Below are 9,359 nucleotides of genomic sequence, written 5' to 3' on the forward strand. Positions count from 1 at the left end.
CCACCCCAGGGAAGGGGCTGGATTGTCCTTAAGGATTTTTGGGGTGCAGGAGGTTATTCCCCACCCGAAGGAAGGAACTGGGACACCCCAGGATGGTGGAGCATCCCCCAAGAGGGGGGACATCCCTTGTTGTGGGGTGGGTGGTGAGGGCACCCCAAGTTGGGGGTTTCCCCCTTTCTGGTGTTTGGGGGGGTTGTGGTGGTTTGGGTGCCACCCCTGGGGGAGTGGAGACTCCCCCACCCTCAGTTTTTGGAGTCATTGGCAGGGGGAGGGGTGAGTCCTGTAGCCCCAGGTCTGGGGAAAGAGGGAGGGATTGGAACCTCTCTGAGGTTTGGGGTGATCCTCCAGCCCCAGGATGATCCCAGAGTTTTCTCCCTCTGTTAGGACTGGATAATTTTGGGCAGGAGTTTTCTTTCTGTTCCTTCACAAGGTCAGTAGTTACAGGAAGGACAGTGGTGTCCCAGGGGCTTCGTGTCCAGGTATCCCAGGGGTTTCCCATGCACAGGTGTCCCTGTGATCCCTGTGCCCAAGTGTCCCAGTGTCTCCTTCCACAGGTGTCCCGGTGTCCCCATGTCCAGGTGTCCCTGTGTCTCCTCCACAGGTGTCCCTGTGTCCCCATGTCCAGGTGTCCCCATGTCCAGGTGTCCCTGTGTCTCCTTCCACAGTTATCCCAGGCCTGACCTCCTCAGGAGACCATTCCTAAGCCCGTATCCATGTTTTTCCCTCTAACCCACATTCCCCTGTGTCCCATCCAGCACCTTTGTCCTGACCCTCACCTTCCCAAGCCTTATTCCTGCAGTTCCACCTGGGAATGTAGCACAGATATTTGGCTGGTTTTTCCCCACTTTTCTGCTTTTTAGATGAGGTCTGGCATCTCCCAGGAAGCTGAGGGACACGGAGCAGTAGATGGATCTCATCTCTCCCTCACTTCCCAAACCTTAGAGGAACCAGAGGTTGTGTAATGTTGTTGTTTTTTGGGGGGTTTGGCCTTTCCCCAAAGGCTCTGAGGTGTCTGCTCCTGGTTTTTCCCCCTCCCTCAGCTCCTCTGGGTTGGCTGGGCTGAGCATTCCTTGGTTAAAGAGTGGCAGAAGGACATTCCCTGCTGTGCCATTGCCTGGGAGGTCATTCCCCCTGTGCCACTGACCTCCCAGAGGTGGCAGGATCCTTGCACTGCACTCTGAATATCCAAGGATACAACTCCAGGCTTTTTCCTTGGGATCCAAGAGCTGAATGTGGATGTATCCAGCAGGATTGTTCCATTGGGATGGTGGTAGTGTCTCCATCCTGATCCAGATGGGTCGTGGCTAAGCTTTGCTGGGGCTGGAGCTGCTCCAGTGGTGCTGGGAACAGGGAATGTGGTAACCAGGGAATGTGGTGGCCTGAGGATAGGGAATGTGAGGACAGGGAATTTGGTGACCAGGGAATGTGGTGGCCTGGGGATAGGGAATGTGGGGATAGGGAATATGGTGGCCTGAGGATAGGGAATGTAGAGGCAGGGAATTTGGTGACTGGGGAATGTGGTGGCCTTGGGGATAGGGAATGTGTGGACAGGGAATTTGGTGCCCTGGGGACAGGGAATGTTGCCATGGGACATGGAATGTGGGGACAGGAGCCAGGGACACTCAGATCTCCTCCAGGTGTACCTGGAGCAGCTTTGGGAATCTGTGGATATCTTGCTTGACATCCCTCAGCTCCTCCCTGGATTATTCCTCCTCCTTTCCTCCCTCACTGTTGGTTTTTTTCCTGCTTCCAGGCAGATTTTTTGAAGGGATTACCAGTGTACAACAAAAGCAACTTCAGCAGATTCCATGCGGATTCCGTGTGCAAAGCATCGGTAAGAATTCCCACATCCCAGGGCTGGGAAAGGAGGAGTTCAATCCTCAGAGAAGCACACTGAGATGAGGATTTGGAGCTTAAAAAAAATGGTTTATCCCAGCTGATAGTTAGGATTGGCGAGGAAAATGTGTTATTCCTGATAACCATGAGTTGGGATTGGTAAGAAAAATTTCCTGTGGAATGTGCCTTGCAGCAGGTAAATCCCAGCTGTGCTGCTTTGGAGAGAAATCCTACAATTTGAGGGTTGTGTCCCAAAAAAATGGGATTTGATGGGATAAGGGAATTGTCACATCATTCCTAGTCCACATCTGTTATATATATGAGGAATATACGTGGAATCTCTTCCTCCTGGGGTTTCTGGGATACTGCTGCCCCAGTGTCCTGGAGCAGGGTGGGAATTCCAGGATTTCCAGGGGGTGGGAATGTCCTTCCAGCACTGAGTGTCCTGTTGTCCCACAGAACAGACGTCCCTCGGTGTACCTGCCAACCAGAGAGTTCCCCTCGGAGCAGAGTGAGTGCCATGGGGCCTGGGATTGATCTGGGGGATTTTTGGGCTGGTTCTGAGCTGATTTTTTTGGGCTGGTTTTCAGCTGATTTTTTTTGGGCTGGTGTTCAGCTGATTTTTTTGGGGGCTGGTTCTGAGCTGGTGTTTTTTTGGGCTGGTTCTGAGCTGATTTTTTTGGGGCTGATTCTCAGCTGATTTTTTTGGGCTGGTTTTCAGCTGATTTTTTTGGGGGGCTGGTTCTGAGCTGATTTTTTGGGGGCTGGTTCTGAGCTGATTTTTTTTGGGCTGGTTCTCAGCTGATTTTTGGGCTGATTATCAGCTGATTTTTTTTGGGCTGGTTTTCAGCTGATTATTTTTGGGCTGGTTTTCAGTTGATTTTTTTTGGGCTCATTCTCAGCTGATTTTTTTGGGCTCATTCTCAGCTGATTTTTTTGGGCTCATTCTCAGCTGATTTTTTTGGGGGCTGGTTCTCAGCTGTTTTTTTGGGGGCTCATTCTCAGCTGATTTTTTTGGGCTGATTCTCAGCTGATTTTTTTTGGGCTGGTTCTCAGCTGATTGTTTTTAACTGGGGTTCAGCTCATTTTAAGCTGAATTTTAAGTGGTTTTTAGCTGCTTTCCACTAATTTTGATGCTTTTTTTAGCTGAATCTTTAGCTGAACTTTTACCTTATTTTTAGCTGAATTTTAGCTGATCTTTAACTGATATTTTAGCTGATTCTTACCTGACTCTCTTTGTCTAATTTGAAACTGAATTTTTAGGGGAGTTGGGAAGATTTTTAGCTGATTTTTTTTGCCAAATTTTTCACTCCTTTTGCTTTTTTTTTTCCCCACAGTCATCGTCACAGAAAAGACAAATATCCTCTTGCGTTACCTCCATCAGCAGTGGGACAAAAAGGTACAGTTTGGGGGGTTTGAACTTTGGTGTTTGGGTTTGATTTGGGCTCAAAAAAGTAGTGAAAAATCAAGTGTGAACTCTGAGCAAGGAGAACCTGAGGAGGCTCCAACTCCCCGAGAAAAAAACGTCTTTGTGCTTCATGCAAAGGGCAAAAAAAACCTGAGCTCACTCAAGGTTTAACCTAGAATTTGGGAATCCACATTCCATCCTGGTTTTCCCTTTTGTTCCCATGGAAAATTGGTGGCAAATTCCACCTCAGCTGCTCCAGGGGCTGGAGACAGAGGAGTCTGTGCATGGATGCAGCTTCAGAAGGATTTTTGGGTGTCACATGGGAATTTTCAGGAGGGACACGCTAAGGAATGTTGCTCCAGGTGGAGTTTGAGCCTGGGAATTTTGGTATACTTAGGGTGGGAGTGTATGGCAGGGGCTGAGTCTGAAAATTGGGATCCTTGAGGGGTGGGAGCACTTGGAGAAGGTGATGAGTTGGGAGTGGAGATGCCAAAGTGTCACCAACAGAGCAAAGGATGAGGAAAAACATGGAGAGAGGGCAGATTCTTGGAGCTGAAAGGGAAATATTTATATGTGCCAAGGATTTGAGAGGTTTGCTGAGGTCAAAGATTTCATCCCACCCTCAATCCAAACCAATCCCTAAGGAGCAACTTTGGCTTTGGGCAAACTCCTCAGTGCTGTCCCACTTGGGTCAGTACAGCCAAACCCTGTTCCCAATCCTCTGCCAACAATTCCCAGCTGGCTCTGAGGGTTGGGAGTGGTGTGGAGATCTCACTGGGCCTTTGTGTGTCCCTCAGAACGCAGCAAAGAAGAGAGACCAAGAGCAGGTGGAGATAGAAGGTGAGAACTCGGCGCCTCCTCGGAAAATCGCTCGGACAGACAGCCAGGACATGAACGAGGACACTTAAACCCTTGGATTTCTCCTCTGCTCCTTGGCAGGCGCTTCCTCTTCTGTCTCCAAGTGTGTAAATTTGCCCCTTGCTCCCTCTCAGTTCCCACACTGCACAGCCCAAACCACTTCTTGACTTCCCAAGAGCCAGTCTATTTATTTTGGGGTTTTTTTCCTCTCCAGTTGGTTGGTTTTTTTGTTATTTTTTTTTTTATTTATGCCCTAAAATTTATGGAGCAGGGGTGGAACCAGGTAGGAAACATCACCTTAATTCCTCCTTTCCAAAAAAAATAAAAAACCACACCCAGGATCTGTTCCCTGCCAATCCCTCAGGTGTAGCTGTCACACCTGGGCAGGAGCCTGAGGTTGTTCCTTCACTTCCCTATTGACATATTCCAAGGGATTCACTCTTTGGATAGCCCTAATCCAGCCATAAGTGTGGGGCCTCACAGTTTTTGCCTGAAATATTCCAAACCTGGCACTGCACTCCAATCATGGATGGCACTGAGGGTTGTGTTGGGCAGAGCAAATCCGTTGGCAGCTCCATCTCCGTCGTGTTTTTGGGATCTGGGCCATGAGGGCCATGGATACGCTTCCACATATCCATGCAGGATTGAAGGGAGAGGTTTGTTGCTCCTAAATTTTCTCTTCCTCCTGGGCTGGAATGACCTGATCCAGGCGATTTCTCCGTTGGAATCAAAGGATTCTCCTCTCCCACTCCCAAAAGTTTGTTCCACCACCTGGTGGAGCAGCAGCTGATGGGATGGAGGTGGGTTGGGAACACTTGGAGCAGTCTGGGAACACCTCAGCACCTCTGCCTCAACTCTTGGCTCTGGAAAATGCTACTTCGGCTTTTCCTGCGTGTCCAGGATGGAATTCAGGACTTGGAGTGGAGCAAAACCTGAACTTCCATGGGCTGTGAGGACAACCAATCCCTTTGGGCTGGGACAGTTCAGTGCCTGTTGCCTGGAACCCTTGACTGACTCCAATGGGAACCACAGCAGAGATCCAAGTGGATCCAGAGGTTCAAGACTCATGGAAAAGAGTATTGGGACAGGAAAGGAGTAGCTTAGTCGTGCTGTCTGCTTTGCCCTGAGGAGCTGATTCCCACTGTGGTAGCTGAAATTGTGGCATTTAGAGCTGTGTTTTAACCTCCTCAACAAATCCTGAACATCAAGATATCCCAGGAGTGTTTTCCTAGAGATCCTGGAGGAGCCCCATTCCAAGGGGCCGTGGTGGGCACGAGCTTTGAGGGTTTCTGCTCTGCCTTTCCCCCTGTCCAGTTTTAGGGGTGAAGAGGCACAAACTGTCCCTAAGAGTGTTGGAAGCAGAACCTTAGGAAGAGCAGGACACAGCTCCTGTTGGAATTTCAGATGTTCCCTTTAGGCACTGAGTTTGTGAGTGAATTAACACCAAGTAGCTTAGAACTTTGTATCTGCCTCAAAAAAAAAACCAACAAAACCACAACAAACCCACCACATTTTCCTTTCTGCTGTGGCAGCAACCTCCAAAGTCCTGGAATGACGTTGACCATGCCAACTGTGTTGGTGAAGATAAATTCCTTGGATTCCTGAGGGATTTGATGGCATTGGGAAGAAGATTCTCCTCCTTGAGCTCTGCTTAAAACACCCAAACCTCTATATCCACCTCCAGCCTTGTGTGCACCTCTGGCCTTGTGTCCACCTCTAGCCTTGTGTCCACTTCCAGCCTCGCTGGGATGATCCAAAGCTGAGTGAGGAATCCTTTGAGGAATATCCAGGTGCCAGGAGAGGAAGGGAAGAGGCAGCTGGTGGTGAGGAGCAGAGCTGGAGACTTTGCTGTATCCCTGCACAGGGTTTGGGCTTTGTACCATTAAAAAGTTGGCAGTTCCTTCCTGCTGGAATCCCCTGGTTTTGTTCCCTGGTTTTGTCCTTCAAAGCTGAGCTGGGAGCCTTGGGAATGCTGCAGGAGTTTTTTTTCAGGAGGTGTAAGTTGCCTTTTCCAAGTGGTTTGGGAGTGATGGAGAAGTGAAGTTGTGAAGGATTTAAGGGTTAAGTTGGTTTGGGGTTTTCTTGGTGTTGGGGAATGAGCAGGAGAGGGATGGGATCCCTGCAGGATGTGCTTATCCCAGCCCTGGATTCCAGGGATTTGGGATCCCTGCAGGATGTGCTTATCCCAGCCCTGGATTCCAGGGATTTGGGATCCCTGCAGGATGTGCTTATCCCATCCCATCCATCCAGGGATTTGGGATCCCTGCAGGTTGTGCTCATCCCAGCCATGGATTTGGGATCACCACAATGAGCCTGTCCTTATCCCATCCATGGATTCAGTTTGTGATTCCTGAAGTGAATCTCTCATCCCATCCATGGATTTATGATCCCTACAGTGAGTCTGTCCTTATCTCATCCATGGATTTGTGGTTCTCATCCCATCCATGGATTTATGATCCCTACAGTGAGTCTGTCCTTATCTCATCCATGGATTTGGGATCCCTACAGTGAGTCTGTCTCATCCCATCCATGGATTTGGGATCCCTTCAGTGAGTCTGTCCTCATCCCATCCATGGATTTGGGATCCCTACAGTGTCTGTCCTTACCCCTGGATTTGTGATCCCCACAGTGAATCTCATCCCATCCTGTCTCCTCCCTTCCACTTCCTCCTCCAAGTCATTCCAGGCTTTTCCTGGCTCCAGAGCTCTGTCCTCCACCCAGAGCTCTTTGCTCCTCTCTCCATGTGGGAAGTGGCTTGGAATGTTGCAGGGAAGATCTTTGCCTAACTGTGACTTCCTGGTGCCTTAGTGCATTGAACCAACACCACCAAACCTTTCACCCCAACCTGGGATTTTACCCACCTTATTTGTACAATTCCCAACTCCTCCTGTGCATTCCCAGGATCTCCTGACCCTCCAGGGCTTTTCTATGCTGCCCAATGGGATTTGTATTATTCCTGTTTCCAATGTTTACTAAAAGTTTGGCTTTTTTTTTTTTTTTTAAAACAATACCTGGAGCGACTCGTCCGCGATTTGGGAATTTTGGGGCACTTTGGGTTGCATTCTGTGTCTTTCCTCAAAGCTCAGCACAGCACAAACGTGTTCATTGCTATGAAAGGACAATAAATCCATCTGGGAACAGCTCCTTTCCTGACTGTGAGTGATGAGATGTATTTGGGGAACATTTAGAAAGTGAAGAAGTTGGGAAAGTCCTTTTCCTGCCCCTAAAATCCCAAGTGACAAACACACAGGTAAGAGGAGGTTTGGTTAGGTGAAGTCTTGGTTTGATTCTTGATTTAATTCTTCTTGTCGCTGTTGGATTTTAGGGCAGAAAGAGCCACAATGGAAAAGTTAGGGATTGGGAATGGTGAAGGGCAGGATGGATTCCAAGGGAATCCATGAGCAGAGACTTTGGAGTTGTCTCTTGGGTTGGTTTTTTCCCTCAGGTATCTCCTCTTGGAACACAGATCTTGAATTTTATGGAGATCTGGGGTGAGCTGAGAGGTCAAGAGCTCTTTCTTGCCCTGGGATTGAGCAGAAGGAGCTGATTCCATGTTTACCCATGGATCTGGGATGACTAACCCCTATGGAATGGGGATGGATGGGCCAAGCTGACTCACTCCTGGGCTGTGTTTGTGCCCATTCAGAGGTAATTAACAACCTTGATTGGGTTTTAGTTCATCCTTGGCCATTCCCAAATCCAGGCTGTGTCGTCTGGAAGCCAGTCCCAACTTCATCATTCCCAACTCCTGCCTTTTTTTTCCCATAGCACCACCAACTTTTGGAGTCTTTTCCTTCCACCCTCTCTTTGCAACTTCAATTTTCCTCCATTTTTTAGCCAAAATCTTCACTTGTGGAGCTGGAAAAGTTGGGTTTTCCCAAAAAAAACACCCCACAACCCTAAGGAACTGCCCTGGGAATGACTGTAAATATCCCTTGGCCATTGGAATTTTCTTCTGGCACTTCTTTTGAAACTCTTCCATGTTTGATACTGTGGATAATAAATTTGCAGAATTTAGAGGATTAGAACTTGCTTTATTCTTCCTCTTCTTGCTCTGGAGTTTGTCCTGGTGCCCCTGAGATCCTTATCCACCTTTTCCAGGGATGGGAGAGCTGATCCTTATTCCCTGAGCACTGTAATTAGGTGTACCTCAGTAATTAGGGTAATGATATTGGAATAAATCCTCCCTTTAGGCTTCTTGAAATAGATTTTTTATTGCATTTCTGCAGGTTTTACAAAAATATGACAAAATAAATTAAAAAGAAATAAATTAACCCCCTGCAATTCTCTGAATTCCTTCAGAAATCCAACCCAAAGGGAATAAAGGAACAACCAACCAACCATCCCACGTTTTTTCCCTTCCTCAGCACAGTCACTGGCCCAGGAGCACAGACAGGGAGAGACTGGGAGGGAGGGAGGAGAGAGAAACACTTGAAAATGCCCCAAATTGGGGGTTCTTACCCTCTCCCTCTGGCTTGGATGGATCTGGGGTTGGGAAATGGGATCAGAGCAATTCCCTTCAAGCCCAGGGTGTGATTTTGGGAGCAGCAGAGCAGGGAAAATCGATGGAATGGGGAGAAGGAGAGCTCCTTGCACCTCTCCCTGCAGCCAGAGTGAGCTTTGGGCCCCAAGAGCTCCTGACTGTGCCCTCAGGGTGCCAGGAAAGGGGTTTGGGGTACCTGGTGCCCCCAGACCCCAGGGATGCTCTCCTGCCATCCCACACTGCTGCTCTGGCACTGCTTTCCCAGCATTGTGTGCCCCAGTTTCCCAGTGCTCCCTTTTCCCTGGCTTTGCTCCAGAAATCTCTCCTACATCACTGTGCCCTCCAGGGGAGCAGGAGGAGGAGGGACCAGAGCCCTTCAGTGCCACTCTGTCCCCACACTTTGGAGCTGTCCCCAGTTGCCACAGGAGGGTCTTGTTCCACCCCAGTGTGAGGGGACACAATTCCCTTTTCCCTGGAGGGCTTCTCCCTGCCCCATCCCATCGGCAGCAGAGCAGCAGGTGAAGCCTTAACCTTCTCCTGCCCTTATTGCTGGATAAAATGGCTTAATTGACACCTCCCCCCAAAAAAATGAAATTTCCACGATGAGGCAGCAAGGGAAACCCAACCTGACAGTGTTGTACAGCCCAGGCTGGGGGAGAGGGGGCTGCAGCCCCCCAACCTGGGCCAGGCACAGTGTTGGGGTGAGCCTCCCGCGGCTCCCTCTGCCTCTCCCCCTTCCCTCGGGATGGTGTGGGCAGCGCTGAGCTGGTGGCA

At 49.3% G+C, this 9,359-nt stretch overlaps 1 protein-coding gene across 1 annotated transcript; it reads left to right on the forward strand.

Moving 5' to 3' along the window:
* Positions 1 to 1,753: 1,753 nt before the first annotated feature.
* Positions 1,754 to 4,152, forward strand: DDA1 (DET1 and DDB1 associated 1; the record flags this gene model as incomplete). The annotated part of the gene is made up of 4 exons (XM_009074546.1): positions 1,754 to 1,834; positions 2,296 to 2,347; positions 3,174 to 3,235; positions 4,042 to 4,152. Coding segments are annotated over 4 exons (306 nt in total), but the record flags the coding sequence as incomplete, so codon positions are not given.
* Between the last annotated feature and the right edge of the window lie 5,207 nt (positions 4,153 to 9,359).

The sequence above is a fragment of the Acanthisitta chloris genome, unplaced genomic scaffold (assembly GCF_000695815.1).
Source record: "Acanthisitta chloris isolate BGI_N310 unplaced genomic scaffold, ASM69581v1 scaffold25385, whole genome shotgun sequence".
Classification (NCBI taxonomy): domain Eukaryota; kingdom Metazoa; phylum Chordata; class Aves; order Passeriformes; family Acanthisittidae; genus Acanthisitta; species Acanthisitta chloris.